The following is a 16254-nucleotide window of genomic DNA, read 5'->3' on the forward strand; positions in this document are numbered from 1 at the left end:
GGCTTGGTGGTAGGCTTCAGAGGGTTGTGGTAAATGGCACCCCCTCTGTAACGACGGCAGTGATCAGCGGAGTGCCGCAGGGCTCGGTCTTGGGCCCAATCCTTTTCAATATCTTTATAAGAGACTTGACTGAGGGGCTTCGCGGCAAAATAACGTTATTCGCCGATGACGCCAAACTGTGTAACATAACAAGCAAGAGCACAACGGACAATATGAAACACGACCTACTCCTATTGGAGCAATGGTCTAGGACCTGGCAACTGAGCTTCAATGCCAAGAAATGCAATGTCATGCACCTTGGCAGTCAAAATCCATGCGAGACTTACACCCTGAATGGTGAGATCCTAGCAAGGACTGTTGCAGAACGGGACTTGGGGGTAATCATCAGTGAAGACATGAAGGCTGCCAATCAAGTGGAGCGGGCTTCATCTAAGGCTAGGCAGATCATGGGATGTATACGTAGGAGTTTCGTCAGCCGCAAGCCTGAAGTCATTATGCCATTGTATAGATCCATGGTGAGGCCTCATCTGGAATACTGTGTACAATTCTGGAGGCCTCATTACCGCAAGGATGCACTGAGGCTTGAGTCGGTCCAGCGAATGGCCACCCGGATGGTCTCGGGACTCAAGGATCTCCCGTACGAGGAACGGCTGGATAAATTACGGCTATACTCACTCGAGGAACGCAGAGAGAGGGGAGACATGATCGAGACGTTCAAATACCTCACGGGCCGTATCGAGGTAGAAGAAGATATCTTCTTTTTCAAAGGTCCGACGGCGACAAGAGGACATACATGGAAAATCAGGGGCGGGAAATTGCACGGTGACACCAGGAAATACTTTTTCACCAAAAGAGTGGTTGATCGCTGGAATGGACTTCCACTTCAGGTGATCAAGGCGAGCAGCGTGCCTGATTTTAAGAAGAAATGGGATCGTCACGTGGGATCTCTGCACAGAGATAAATAGGGGAGGGTCATTGGGGTGGGCAGACTAGATGGGCCGCGGCCCTTATCTGCCGTCTTTTTCTATGTTTCTATGTTTCTATGAGAATGGTACATGGACAGAGAGAATAATTCCAGATATGGGAGGGAGTATATGGACACAGAAGGGAGATGGGCACAAGGGGGAAGCTGGACAGGGAAATACAGGGGACACAGAAAAGGGAAAAATAGGTGCACGAAGATGGATGGTGAGCACAGAGAAGGAATGTCAAATGAGCAGGAGACCCTGGCGAGTAAGTTAAGAGAAGACAGAGGGAAATAGAAACCAGAGTCTGGGACCAACATGACTTGAAAAATAAAATGACCAGACAACAAAAGGTAGAAAAAAATCATTTTATTTTCTCTTTTGTGATTAGAATATATGAGAACTGAAATGTTTATTCTACCAGTGCTGGTGTTAGACATGGGTAGGGTCCAGGGCAGAAATTTGGGAAGAGACCCCAAAGCCCACTACACGCCTGTGCCATCTTCAGCTTCCAGCAGACTTAGGGCTTTCTCTAGCTAGTCTGATTGCTGGATGACTCTTTGGCTTTTCAAATTCTCCCACATGGCAGGAACAGCCTGCGAAGCTGGGTGAAGAACAGGTTAATGCCAGTTTTATTGGAATTTAATGCCCAGATCTAACCAATTTCCTGGGCTCCAATGACCTTCCAGGTTAGGTACTTGAGAGCTGGCTTGAAAGGGATTAAAACCATCATGATAACCAGTGGCAGGCTTCAAGCAGAACCAGATTCAGTTAGCAGCAGTACAGAAAATTCAGGCTCTTTCTAAACACTAGTGTGAGATACTAACCCAGTTTTCCATCTCCAGCAGAAGACCAAAGACTCTCACCCGCCTTTACAATGAGCTGCCACTCCACTGCTAAGGCAAAAGCAAAGGCAACCCACAGAAATCCTGCTGGAAATGCACTTGGATTAGCCCTGTATGTGTGCTAGAAACTTGTGTGTACCAAGAGGTAGCGCCCAAGCATTCCCTTCTGTATACTCCCCCCCCTAAAAAAAAAGAAGACAAGGACCACTGCAAAGTAAAATAGATTTATTTAATATCAAATCAAACTCAGTACATTGTATTTGACCTCAGAAGCTGAGCAGCAGTCTGGTACAGGCTGCCACATTAAAACTATAGCATATACACCTGTGCTATATACAAGAATGAGCCTCCCCCACTTCCACGATACAATGGAGAACTAAGAACACTGTGAGCTGAAACCAACTCCCCCCCTCAAAATTCGCAAGGAGCCTAATACCAGCAGGTAAGAGAGCAAGAATTATATCGTCCATAAACGCTTATTCATTCCTGTTGCCGGTTTTGCCAGCAAAGGGATCTTGAAATGAGCCTTCAGAGGTCCAGGAATGCAGCCTGCTAAGGTTTACCATAGGGTGGTAGTTACTGCCCATCAGCGGGCAAGGGGTGGTATCCATGCCAGCCTGAACCATTCAGTAACAGGTACCACCCACCGAAACCCCAGTGCTGCTCTGTCCCAGCAGTCTCAAACCACCCACTCCCCAGAAAAATACTAATGTTTAAGTTTGGAGAGGATGAGAGGGGGGTTATGCTCCAGATACATATACAGCGTGAAAACCGGGAGAACTTATTAAGATAACATGAAGAGACAGTCCTGGTTTTATGTCATTTTATCTCTGCATTGTAGCCTGAACATCTTTAAAAAGACTATGTGTACAAAGGTGCTTGGGGGAGCACACACGGTTGGGGAGAAGGGGAAGGCACCCAGGCAAGACTGCAGCTTGTTCCCAATGCCAAAAAGATTCCTTAAGAGAGAAACCACCTCACCCCTCCCCTTAGAAACACTTGAGTCAGGCTGCATGAGTTCTCCTAGGTCTTCATTCGATATCGAAGGTCTGTTATTCTGCTTAGGAGGCAACAACTTTAACGGAATTAAGCGAAGAGCAGAGGTCTTTAGAGGTTCCTGGGAGTAAAAAGCACAGAATCTAGTGTTTTTTGGGATCCTGCCAGGTACTTGTGACCTGTTGGTCTGTTCTTATGACCTAGAACAGCAATTCCCATACTGGGTTCCTCAAGAAGTTCTGTTTGGATGACTATATAGGTTTACATAAATTGAGGGTTCCTCAGTATATGAAAAAGTACTTTAAGGGTTCTGCCAGAATAAAAGTTTGGGAATCACTGATCTAGAGGGATGCTATCACAAGTGCCCAGAATGCATGTAAACACACAGAATGGCCAGCAGGGGCGTAAGTCACTCCATACCTATTGGAACCACACGGTAAGTCCACAGAATCGATACTTGGTGACTGGAAATGTTTTTAGCCAGGCCCAGTTCTTTTGGAAGGTGAAGTACGGTGCTACCAAGCTGCACTATGCCTTCTGCCTAATCTTTTATCCTTTTTAGTCAGGGTATGAGTTGCCACTTCACTCCAGGTCAACTAAAGAGGCTGATCCAGTCTTGGTTCCTTCTTATTGTATTCAGTGCTTGCTTGCTCAGACTTTTCTTCTGGAATCAACAGGCTTTGCCATGGGGCAAATCCAAGGCTCAGTCAGTCTGTGCAATTGACCTGGGGTGAGATAGCCAACCTACCCCTGGGTGACTGCGGTCCTTCCTTGGAGAAGTCTCTTTCAATGTCTTGCTGCCAAAGAATCCCTGTATCTCATTTCCAGGGCATCTACCTACATAGAGGCGCAGCCAGGACAAATGTATTTATTTTTTTATGGGGCCTGAGGTTAATGAGTGTGGATGTTGACACCATCTCCAATCCTCTTCTCACAGCCACTGATATCACAATGATGGGCCATGGCTACCCCTAAAAGTCAAATCTCCACTCCTATGAAGAAGTCTATACTCAAACACTCGCAAGCCACTTTTATAGTTTATCTATACTTGGAGCTTGATATTCGTTCAGGAAAAGGCCTCAGAAATAAGGAGTACTACGCTTATAATTTCAGTGGTAATCATTACCAGCGTAGGTGTATTCCAAACACATACTCCGTACTGCAAGCACTGGCCAAAAACCTGTTCTTTTATTTCATTATCCATATTATGTTTCTGCTAATTTAAACTATTTTTAAAACTTTTTTGTTATAATTTACATCTCTTATTTTGCACATTAACTAATTGAGTGCAGACCGCTTCAGAATTTGAAAAACCTCACAGAAAATTACTTCTCTTTAGTGTTTTCATTATTCTGTTTCCATTACTGAGCTTCTTCAATTCTGTGCTATTTCGTACTCGGGACCAGAACCGGAGCTTTCAACGCTCTCGGGACTAGAGCCAGAGCTGACGCGGCCAGCATTTCACGGACCGCTGGTTTGTCCGCTGCTTCAGGGCCGATTTTAGAGCACAGTCATGTTGCTTCTTAGTGTTCTATCAGAAGTTTTTCAAACTATGGCTACCCCTGCCATCTCTTTCCCCCTTGACAGGCATGGGGTCTCCTATGCCCCAGTTCTGCAAAAGAGCTGCACAAGCTGGACTGTTCGCCATTTCTAATGGCTGATGAAAAGTCAGTTTTGGGCCCAGCTCAATTATTAACCAACCAATGAAAAAGAAGCTGCCACCCTTGTCCACCAATAGGAGTCTTAATAACAGGAAGGCCATTCAGCGGTTGGCTGGCACTTCCTCTGTCTCTCTCTCTGCAGCTGGGCTCATGGCTTCCTGCACTTTGCGGTTTGTGGAATACTTTCATAAGTCAATGAACCTCTCAATTACCTTGCAAGTGACAAGCCAAGAGGCAGTCTGCCATCCCAGGAATAAAATAATATACAAGCAGAACCTTAAGCGCTACAATTCAGAACTGCCGTTGCCAGCAGCGCACCTTCTGTGTACTAAAAGCAGGAGTTGCAAAGGTGACGCATCCGTAACCCTGTGCCGCACGCCATGAGCGTGTGCTGGGCGAGGCTGTGGAAAAGAAATGCTTTGGCAAAAAAAGATTTGCAGGAGGGCGGAAACTACCTCAAAGCGCTGCCCTCTCTCCTGCGGCGAACCCCCTGCCCCGTTTATGTTCGGCTCCCCACAATCTGCAACAGGTTCAAGAAGATATAGACAATGTCTGTGTAGATTTTCAGTGCTCCGTAAACGTACTCCTCAGGACTGATGGTGTGACTCCTGTTCCCCAGCACCAGCTGTGTGTCGTAGGCCAGAAACTGGACAAGACAAGACACAAATCAGATTACTGCAGGAGTAATTAGAATGACAACCATCCCACCTTTATTCCTAGCCCCCTCCCGCCAGAACCCAAGGCAGTGCACTTGCCCGCCCACCCACCCCTCGCCCTCCTCTAGCCAGATCCCAAAAGAGCGCACTCACCCTCTGAACCTACCCCCAAGACAGTGTACTTGCTCACCCAACCAGCCATGGTAGCAACAGACTGGACGGCTGTTGCTGTAGTGAATTGGTCTCTTGGCTCTGGCACCAGAAATGTTACATAGCTCAATACGATGAGCTCCGCTTCCGCGTGATATAACATGCGACACCTGTTTGAGCAGTTGTTTTCCACAACTGACATGTATATAGGGTTGGACAATGAGACTCCACTGAAGAACACTGATGGAAAACCAACTTGTTTATTTCAGAAAAGGATACAAGCAGAAGCTGTGTTTTGATGCATGAGGGGTTATTAAACATAAAAACATATTAAAACACATTATATAAAAATTAAAAATTTTAATTTTTTTTTTCCTAAGCCATACAAGTAAATGAATAAATACATATAAATATAATGAATGATACATATATCAAAGATGTGGGGCAGTAGAGTGGGCAGACTTGATGGGCTATAGCCCTTTTCTGCCGTCATCTTTCTATGTTTCTGTTTCTATGTTTCTAAAGATATAGCACAGTTACTTACCGTAACAGGTGTTATCCAGGGACAGCAGGCAGATATTCTTAACACATGGGTGACGTCACCGACGGAGCCCTCGGTACGGACCTTTTTAACTAGAAGTTTCTAGTTGGCCGCACCGCGCGTGCGCGAGTGCCTTCCCGCCAGACGTAGGAGTGCGTGGTCCCCAGTTAGGATAAGCCAGCTAAGAAGCCAACCCGGGGAGGTGGGTGGGACGTAAGAATATCTGCCTGCTGTCCCTGGATAACACCTGTTACGGTAAGTAACTGTGCTTTATCCCAGGACAAGCAGGCAGCATATTCTTAACACATGGGTGACCTCCAAGCTAACAAAGAGGGAGGGGGGATGGTTGGCCATCATGAAAATAAATTCTGTAACACCGATTGGCCGAAATGACAATCCCGTCTGGAAAAGGCATCCAGACAGTAGTGAGTAGTGAACGTGTGAACTGAGGACCAAGTGGCAGCCTTGCAGATTTCCTCGATGGGCGTGGAACGGAGGAAAGCTACAGAAGCAGCCATAGCTCGGACTCTGTGGGCCGTGACAGCACCTTCCAGTGAGAGACTGGCCCGAGCATAGCAGAATGCAATACAGGCAGCAAGCCAATTTGAAAGTGTCCGTTTGGAGACAGGACGACCCAAACGGTTGGGATCGAAAGACAAAAATAGCTGAGGGGATGTACGGTGAGCTCTGGTACGATCAAGGTAGTAAGCAAGGGCACGCTTACAGTCCAGCGTGTGCAGCGCCTGTTCCCCAGGGTGCGAGTGAGGCTTAGGGAAGAAGACGGGCAGCACAATGGACTGGTTGAGGTGAAAAGCCGAGACCACCTTGGGAAGGAATTTAGGGTGGGTACGCAGAACAACCTTGTCATGGTGAAAAACAGTGAACGGTGGGTCGGCAACCAGTGCATGCAGTTCGCTAACCCTCCTGGCAGAGGTGATGGCAATTAGGAAAAGCACCTTCCAGGTAAGGAGCCTGAGCGAAGTTGTGGCAAGAGGCTCAAACGGAGGTTTCATGAGTGCTGAGAGAACTACATTCAGGTCCCAGACGACAGGAGGAGGCTTGAGAGGCGGCTTGATATTGAAGAGCCCTCTCATAAATCTGGAAACCAGAGGATGAGCCGTGAGGGGTTTTCCGAGGATAGGCTCATGAAACGCAGTGATGGCACTGAGGTGGACTCTGATGGAGGTAGTTTTGAGGCCAGCGTTGGACAGCGAGAGCAAATATTCCAATACAGTTTCCACCGCTAAGGAGGTGGGTTCCTGATGATGCCGGAGACACCACGAGGAGAATCTGGTCCATTTCTGATGGTAACATTGGAGGGTGGCCGGTTTCCTGGAGGCGTCCAAGACGAGGCGGACCGGCTGAGATAGATTCTCTGGAGAGGTCAGCCCGAGAGAAACCAAGCTGTCAGGTGGAGCGAAGACAGATTGGGATGCAGTAGAGACTGATGCTGCTGTGTAAGTAGAGTAGGAAACACAGGAAGAGGAATGGGCTCCCTGGAGCTGAGTTGGAGCAGGAGGGAGAACCAGTGTTGGCGAGGCCACCGAGGGGCGATGAGAATCATGGTGGCGTTGTCCCTGCGGAGCTTGGACAAGGTCCGCAACATCAGAGGAAGTGGAGGGAAGGCATACAGGAACCGGTCCCTCCAATCGAGCAGGAATGCATCCGGGGACAGACGGTGAGGAGAGAAGAGTCTGGAACAGAAGAGGGGCAGTTGATGATTGTGAGGTGCTGCAAAGAGGTCCACCTGCGGCGTGCCCCATCGAGCAAAGATGGAGAGCAGAGTCGGAGGGTCCAACGTCCACTCGTGAGGTTGAAGGATGCGGCTGAGATTGTCGGCCAGGGAGTTCTGTTCGCCCTGGATATATACCGCCCTGAGAAAGAGATTGCGGTCTGTGGCCCAGGTCCAGATGCGCAGAGCCTCCAAACAAAGGGGGCGAGATCCGGTGCCGCCTTGCTTGTTTATGTAGTACATGGCGACTTGATTGTCTGTGCACAGGAGGAGGACTTGAGGACAGAGGAGATGTTGGAAAGCCTTGAGGGCGTAGAACATGGCTCTGAGTTCCAGGAAATTTATGTGATGACGACGCTCCTGTGGGGTCCAAAGTCCCTGGGTGCGTAGATCTCCCAGGTGAGCTCCCCACGCATAGGGGGATGCATCCGTGGTGATGATCATAGAGTGAGGGGGTAGATGAAAAAGAAGACCCCTGGAAAGATTTGAGGAGTTCAACCACCATTGGAGAGATTGCTGAAGAGATGATGTCACAGAGATGGGATGAGAAAGAAGATCTGTAGTCTGTGACCATTGGTTGGCGAGGGTCCACTGAGGTGTGCGAAGGTGGAGACGTGCCAGAGGAAGGACATGCACCGTCGAGGCCATGTGACCCAGGAGGACCATCATCTGACGGGCAGGAATGGAGGGATGCAGAAGCACCTGACGACAGAGGTGGAGCAGGGTTTGCTGACGATCGGAGGGGAGAAAAGCCCTCATTAGTGTGGTGTCCAGAACTGCTCCAATGAACTGAAGTCGCTGGGTGGGAAGCAGATGCGACTTGGGGTAGTTGATCTCGAACCCCAGGAGGTGGAGGAGAGAGATGGTGTGATGAGTAGCCTGTAGCACAAGTTGAGACGTAGGTGCTTTCACCAACCAATCGTCCAAATAGGGGAACACCTGGAGGTTGTGAGACCTGAGAAAGGCCGCCACTACTATAAGGCACTTGGTGAAGACCCTGGATGAGGAAGCGAGGCCGAACGGTAGCACCTTGTATTGATAGTGGTGGTGCAGCACCTGGAACCGCAGGTAGCGGCGAGAATTCTGATTGATGGAGATGTGAGTGTAGGCCTCTTTGAGGTCCAGGGAACATAGCCAGTCGTGTTGAGAAAGAAGAGGGTAGAGCGTGGCAAGGGAGAGCATTCTGAACTTCTCCTTGACCAGACACTTGTTGAGGTCCCTGAGATCGAGAATGGGACGGAGGTCTCCCGTCTTTTTGGGTACCAGGAAGTAGCGGGAGTAGAATCCCTGACCCCTTTGATCTGGAGGTACTTCTTCGATGGCATTGAGAAGGAGGAGGGATTGAACCTCCCTCAGGAGGAGGGGGGTTTGAGATGAGTGTGAAGCAGACTCTACGGGAAGATTGTCCGGTGGAAGAGTCTGGAAATTGAGAGAGTAGCCGTGGCGGATGATGTTGAGGACCCACTGGTCCGATGTGATGACCTCCCAACGGCTGGAGAATATGGTGAGACGACCTCCGATTGGTTGTGGAAGAGGTAGCGAGGGTGGATGACTGGCTATGCCCTGGAGAGAAGAGTCAAAAGGGCTGGGATTGCTTAGCAGGCTGAAGAGGCTTGGAGGGTTGAGTGGCCTGAGAACGAGCCTGGGCATGGTGCTGCTGTTGACGGGGCCGCCGAGGTTGTTGAGGAGGCGGATTGAGTGGCCTGGCTGAGAACCTGCGCTGATAAGATGACTGAGGTCGATAAGGTCGGGCAGGCGGAGCCTTCTTTTTTGGTTTGATCAGGGTGTCCCACCTTGTTTCATGGGCGGAGAGTTTCTGGGTGGTGGAATCCAGTGACTCTCCAAAAAGTTCATCCCCGAGACAGGGGGCATTGGCTAGACGGTCCTGGTGGTTGATGTCCAGGTCGGAGACTCTCAGCCAGGCCAAGCGGCGCATGGCAACGGCCATGGCAGAGGCACGGGAGGTGAGCTCGAATGAGTCGTATATCGAGCGGACCATAAACTTGCGCAGCTGAAGAAGGCCAGAGATGTGCTGTTGGAACAGCGGGACCTTGCGCTCAGGGAGGTATTTCTGAAGGGCAGACAGCTGCTGAACCAAATGTTTCATGTAAAATGAAAAATGGAATGAATAATTATTTGCCCTGTTGGCCAGCATGGCATTCTGGTAGAGCCTCTTGCCAAACTTGTCCATGGTCTTACCCTCTCTGCCAGGAGGGGTAGAGGCATAGACACTGGAGCCCTGAGTCTTTTTCAAGGTGGATTCAACAAGAAGGGACTCATGGGGCAATTGAGACTTGTCGAACCCTGGAATAGGGATGACTCGATAGAGGTTGTCCAGTTTACATGGAGCCCCCGGTACCGTAAGGGGATTCTCTAAGTTTTTGTAAAAGGTCTCCCGTAGGATGTCATGCACGGGGAGCTTGAGGAACTCTTTAGGAGGCTGTTCGAAATCTAAAGCCTCCAGGAAGGCTTGAGACTTCTTTGAGTCAGATTCTAAAGGAAGGGACAGGGCTGCAGACATTTCCCTCAGAAATTTAGAAAATGAGGACTGCTCCGGTTTGGAGGTGGCATCGGGTGCCGACGGGTCCTCCTCAGATGAGGAGGGATCCTCCTCGGTACCGAGAGGGGTTTCCTCCCATAAGTCAGGGTCCCGGACCTCTGGTGCATGTCGAGACACCGGGGTGGAAGGTGAGGTATGGCGGGTCTTGGATAAAGATTTTCCAGACCGCACCGAAACGGTACCAGGAGAGGAAGACCGGCGTCGATCCCGGTCCCGAGAAGAATGACGCACTGCTTGGTGCCGAGGAGGATCCGATGTGGTATGGGAGTGCACCACTGGATGGGCATGAAGCTGCTCAGCCGAAAGAATCGGCATGGAAGTATTGATGGGTACCGAAGGGGTGGATACCGGGGGCTCGGTACGGGGCTCGGGCCGGTCTGGTACCGGAAGGAGCGGTGCCAGGATAGTGGGCAACAGGTGTTTGAGCTGCTACTGCAATTGTTCCTGGAGTTGAGCCTTTAAGATGGCCGAGATACGGTCATCTAGGGGTGGCATCGGAACCGCTTTCTTTTTCTTCGGTTCCTTAGATGCCGCTCCACGCCCCGGCGATGAGGAGGCCGATGACGAGGCACTCACCGAGATCGGGGCGGAGCACTTGCGGGACCGGTGCGATGCCGGCAAGGTCGGCGTCGCCACCGTAGTAGGAGGGCGCTCGAGGGAAGAGGAAGGCTTCTTAGCCGGCTTACCTGGCGCCAGAGACGCCGATGTGGGGTCGGGCGGTGTCGAGGAAGACGGTGCCGATTTCTGTGGTACCGTTGTCGATGTCGAGGAGTCCATCGCCGACCCGGTGCCGAAGAGGAGAGTTTGTTGAATTCTTCGGTTTTTAAGGGTTCTCTTTTGAAGAGTGGCACAGCGGGTGCAGGAGTCCGCCCGATGCTCCGGACCCAAACACTGCAAACACCAATTGTGTGGGTCAGTGAGGGAGATCGGGCGTGCACACCGCTGGCACTTTTTAAAACCGACCTGCGGGGGCATGAAGGGGAAAACGGCCTCCGCAAAATCGAACCCCGAGGCCTGTATAATGGCAACAGGCCCCGCCGGGGCAAAACGAAAAAAGGGGAAAAAAAGCAAAGTTTTTTTTTTTTTTTTTTTTTACAAAGCAAAGAAAAAAGAAACCCGAAGGCAAAGGAAGATAAAAAAAATGGAAAAAAAGCGCGAGCGGGAAGGCAAAAAGTGGTTTCAACGGCCGTTGAAAAAACACACGCGTCTTCTTCGCTCCGCGGAAACGAAGAAACTGGGGACCACGCACTCCTACGTCGGGCGGGAAGGCACTCGCGTACGCGCGGTGCGGCCAACTAGAAACTTCTAGTTAAAAAGGTCCGTACCGAGGGCTCCGTCGGTGACGTCACCCATGTGTTAAGAATATGCTGCCTGCTTGTCCTGGGATAAACATATATGTGACAAATAAAACATATGAATGTTTATGCAAATACCTAAAAATGGAACCAAACCTGTGGCATATATGTTCACAGATGACAGGTCTGGTTCCATTTTTAGGTATTTGCATAAACATTATCATATGTTTTATTTGTCATATATATATATATATATGTACATATTGATATATGTATCATTCATTATATTTATTTATTCAATTCTATGGCTTAGGAAAAAATTTTTTAAAATTTTTAATTTTTATCTGATGTGTTTTTTAATATGTTGTTATGTTGTTATGTTTTTATGTTTAGTGACCCCTGATAAACACTGCTGTGTCGGCTCCACAGCTTCTGCTTGTGTCCTTTTATGAAATAAACAAGTTGGTTTTCCATCAGTGTTCTTCAGTGGAGTGTTCATTGTCCGTTCCCACTTCCTGTCCTTTGGAATATATATATCTAGAGAGAGAGAAAGAGAGAGAGAGAGACATGCCCCAGTCCCGCCCTAGCCCCACCCACCCCTGCTGCCTACTCTTGTCGGGCAAGAGGGGACCCTCGCATGCGTGGATCTGACACGATGACGTCACGTGCAGATGCTCTCCTGCCCGAAGGTGATTTGATAGAAGCTTTTCAACCCCTGGACAAAGTGCCAGGTTTTGAAAAGCCGTCCGGATCCCCGGACATGTCCTCAAAAGGTGGACGTGTCCGTGAAATCTGGACGTCTGGTAACCCTACATGTACACGAGTCTGCTTGGCCTCGGCCATGATCTGACTGGACAGCTGTAGAAACTCGCCACACAGGTCCACAGGACTCTCCCCAGTTCTTCAATGGCCTCATGCCCTGCACCTTCCACTCTTCACAGCATCATGGACAGCACCGACCTTCCCCCAACCCTACTCCCAGACATTAACCTTCCCCTGCTCATATCCTACAGGGTAAAACACGCACCAAGGTGAAGACCACAGCACCAATAGCAGCATACAACATGTGAAGCCAGTAGACCTAGAAAGAAAGAGAAACGGCTGAATGTCCGGAACGTACACATGGAATCAGCACTAGAAGGGTCCCCCGTACCCACAGTAGGACATCCTGGGGCAGGTGAACGATCTGCATGGTATATGGTGGCACATCAAAGCCTGAATTGGCACATTTATTCTGCACAGAAAGCGAGGATGGTTCTCCCCCCCCTCCTAATAATGCTAAAAAATGCAAGGTGAAGCATTTGAGTAAACCCAAGGGGTGGTACAGTATAGGGAGCAGAGGCAGCAGGATACAGAGGGACCAGATCAAGCCCTGGGCCCTCCCCCAAGCTCTAGTTGCTGATGTTGTCTTGGAGAAATACTGATCGGGCTGTGACCTTTGGCTCCCCCCACCCCCCCACAATTATACTGCCTATAAAAACATAATGGCAGATAAAGGCAAATGGCCCATCCAGTATGTCCATTCGCAGCATCCACTATCTCCTCCTCTCCCTAAAAGATCCCAGGCCCTCTTGAATTCAGACACAGTCTCTGTCGCCACCACCTCTTCTGGGAAACTGTTCCACGTATCTACTACCCTTTCTGTAGAAAAAGTATTTCCTTAGATTACTCCTGGGCTTATCACCTCTTAACTTCATCCTTTGCCCTCTCATTCCAGAGCTTCCTTTCAAATCTCCCCTCTCCCGCTTTTCCTCCAAAGTATACAGATTGAGATCTCTAACTCTGTCCCCATACGCCTTATGATGAAGACCACATACCATTTTAGTAGCCTTCCTCTGCACCGACTCCATCCTTTTTATATCATTTTGAAGGTGTGGCCTCCAGAATTGTACACAATATTCTAAACGAGGTCTCACCAGAATCTTGTACAGGGCCATCAATACCTCCTTTTTCCTACTGGCCATACCTCTCCTTATGCACCCTAGCATCCTTCTAGCTTTCGCTGTCGCCTTTTCAACCTGTTTGGCCACTTATAGATCATTACATACTATCACACCCAATGGGCTGAAGTACTTCTATGCACAAGGGAAAAGTGAGGCCTGAACAATCTATCCCAGAGGGAAGCTGGAGGCTCTACCATCCATGGGCTATGTTATGAATCACAACTAATGCTGCATAAGATACAATGTACACAGTGGGGCGAGATGAAGAAGTTTAGGGGGGGAAGAAAGATAGACAAGGGGATTGCAGAACAAATCTGTAAAGGAGTGCATATTGGATATTCTAAAAAATTTTCAGCAAATAAAAGCCAGGGACAGGAAGAGTGAGATGTGAGGGTGGTCTTATCTGAGCATCTTAAAATGGTCAGAGAGGTAGAAAAGGCAACAGCAAAAGCCAGAAGAGACTACTCTGCTGAGCCAGGCCAAAGGTCCACCAGGCACAGTATCCTATTTCCAAAAGAAGCTAGTCCAGGTCACAAATACCTAGCAGAGTCCCAAAGAGAAGCAACATCCCATGCTACTGACCTCAAAGACAAGCAGTGGCTTTCCCCAGGTCTATGGACTTTTCCTCCGGGAACTTGTCCAAACCCTTTATTTTTTTTTTAACTCAGCTATGCTAACAACTATTACCACATCCTTGGCAATTAGTTCTAGAGTTTACCTATTTATTAACAGAAAAAAATAGTTTCTTCTATTCATTTTAAAAGTATTGTCATGTCACTTCATGGAGTGTTCCCTAGTTGTCGTACTTTTTGAAAGAGTAAATCAATTCAGATTACCCATTACACTCCACTCAGGATCTTATAAACTTATTGATTGAAATGTATTAACCAACTTTACAAAGAGTTCAAGATATCTGATTTTGAATCACAGGAGAAGACGCACAAGAGCAGGGATTAGAGGATAGGGGACCCAACGCCACATTGGCAGGCTACACTTTCTGTTACTTAGGGGCTCCATGTAAGTATGGAGGCTCAGGGCAATTGCCTTGTTTGCACCCCTCAAACACCAGCCCTGGAAGACAAAGGTAGAAGGTGATAAGCCTCTAATCTTTACTTACATATTTGAACGCCAAGACGATTGCTGTGACTATTCCTACGATGAAAAGAACAATCCCCAGGACAGCAAATAATCCCGCACAAGAAGTGAAATCCACCTGTCAATGGAATGGGAACTGGTAAGAGGTCATCATGCAAAGCATCATGGGAGAATGTGGCAGTAATTGGGGCCCAGTCAGGGTCTGGTCCTGTGCAAAGCATCATGGGAGAATGTGGCAGTAATCGGGGCCAGTCAGGGTCTGGTCCTGTGCAAAGCATCATGGGAGAATGTGACAGTAAACAGGCCCCCATGAGTGTCTGCCTGGTCCTTTGCCAAGCATCATGGGAGATAATGCAGTAAACAATCCCCAGTGACTAGCATCATTTGGATTTCATTCATCCGTCTTTCAGCGGTAGCTCAAGGTGAGTTACACTAAGTATTGTCCTGTCCCTGGAGGGCTCACAATCTGAGACAGTGGAGTAGGAAGTGATTTTCCCAAGATCACAAGAAGCAACATAAAGATTTGAACTGGAACTCTCCTGGTTGTCGGGCTGCTCTGACCATTAGATTAGCCCTCCATTCATCAATGCAGAGCATACCAGCAAAAAAAAGGGGATTCCCAGCATCTTAATATCAAAACAGTTGCCCACCCGCCCTTTCCCTCCCCCTCAGCCAGACACCAAGAGAGGACACTTGCTCTCCTTTTCCCTTCCTTCCCCCTAGCAAGTCATCAAGAGAGGGCACTTGCCCACCTGCCCTCCCAGCCATACGCCCACCCGCCCTCCCCTCTCCCCAGCCAGATCCCAGCAGAACGCACCCACTCACCTTTGTCTGGAAGCAGAAGATGCTGACTGCGATGGCCACGAGGGCAGTGATGCCGATGCAAATGAGGACGGCTTTAGTGCTGTACATACTAGAGGCAAAAGAAGAGAAGGCAAGACATGTTCATTACAGGCCTTGCGGGGAATTCAGTGCCATCAGACACACATCAGTATGTTTCCACGCTTCATAAAGCCCTTTCCAAAAAACTGAAGACCGCTCATCTGAATTTTGAGTCCTGACCTCAATTCTGCTCAATTTCAGAGCCATGTGTACGGACCCAGATCAGGTAATACCCAGCCTTGAATGCAGAAATATATAAATAAAATATTAGGGACTACCCAATTCCATCATGAGAAAGGAATTACCTTCAGCACCTCCAAATTTCACCAACAGGCTTCAGGAGGCGGGTCCAAGCAAAGAGCTCCTACCTAAAAACGTGATGGATGCCAAGATGTTTTCTGTCTGATGACTAGCACCATGTTCCCAAAGGAGGGTTAGGAAATGCTGACCCCTTGCCGTACTCCCAGGGTGAGGCATTCTATATCTTTACAGCCAACACTCCTTCAGTTTGCAGTGCACCCTATTGGTTTTCTAACGAGGCAGAGTTTTTCTGACCTCTTTTGGGACTCGGAACTGGTCAGCTAGAGCGGGAAGTGTCTTATGTTCCTCAGTCACTCCTTTCGGCTTTGCTATAGACTAGTAGAGTTGCTCTGCAGAAGAGCAAACCTCTTAGGCCTGAATGTCCCAAATCCATCACCCCTTGTACAGCCAGGCACCTCTGCTGGAACCATGTGAGTGGGCTGGGCTGAGACTGAGCCCCTGAATCCCAGTTTCCTGAAGGAAAAAAATTCAAACACTCACCCCAAAACTGTCAAACCGTTCTCAGCTATTAACATTCTTGCATGCTTCCCCAATCCATCCTGAAGAACCCCCATTAGAACTGGTTTCTAGAGTACCAGCAGGCAAATTAATCTCATGCATATTCGTTGGGGA

At 48.8% G+C, this 16254-nt stretch overlaps 1 protein-coding gene across 4 annotated transcripts in view; it reads right to left on the reverse strand.

Annotated features, from left to right (window-relative positions):
* Window positions 1-2015: 2015 nt before the first annotated feature.
* Window positions 2016-16254, reverse strand: part of TMBIM1 (transmembrane BAX inhibitor motif containing 1) — a 69877-nt gene continuing 55638 nt past the window's right edge. For all 4 annotated transcript variants that reach the window (XM_033945563.1, XM_033945560.1, XM_033945561.1 and 1 more), the window contains 4 exons: window positions 15265-15352; window positions 14462-14557; window positions 12429-12482; window positions 2016-5113 (listed from right to left, as the gene is read on the reverse strand). In XM_033945563.1, the coding sequence (XP_033801454.1) occupies window positions 4967-5113; window positions 12429-12482; window positions 14462-14557; window positions 15265-15352 (385 nt within the window). In that variant the 3' untranslated portion in view covers window positions 2016-4966. The remainder of the gene's footprint in view (window positions 5114-12428; window positions 12483-14461; window positions 14558-15264; window positions 15353-16254) is intronic.

This window comes from Geotrypetes seraphini, chromosome 5 (genome assembly GCF_902459505.1).
Source record: "Geotrypetes seraphini chromosome 5, aGeoSer1.1, whole genome shotgun sequence".
Classification (NCBI taxonomy): Eukaryota; Metazoa; Chordata; class Amphibia; order Gymnophiona; family Dermophiidae; genus Geotrypetes; species Geotrypetes seraphini.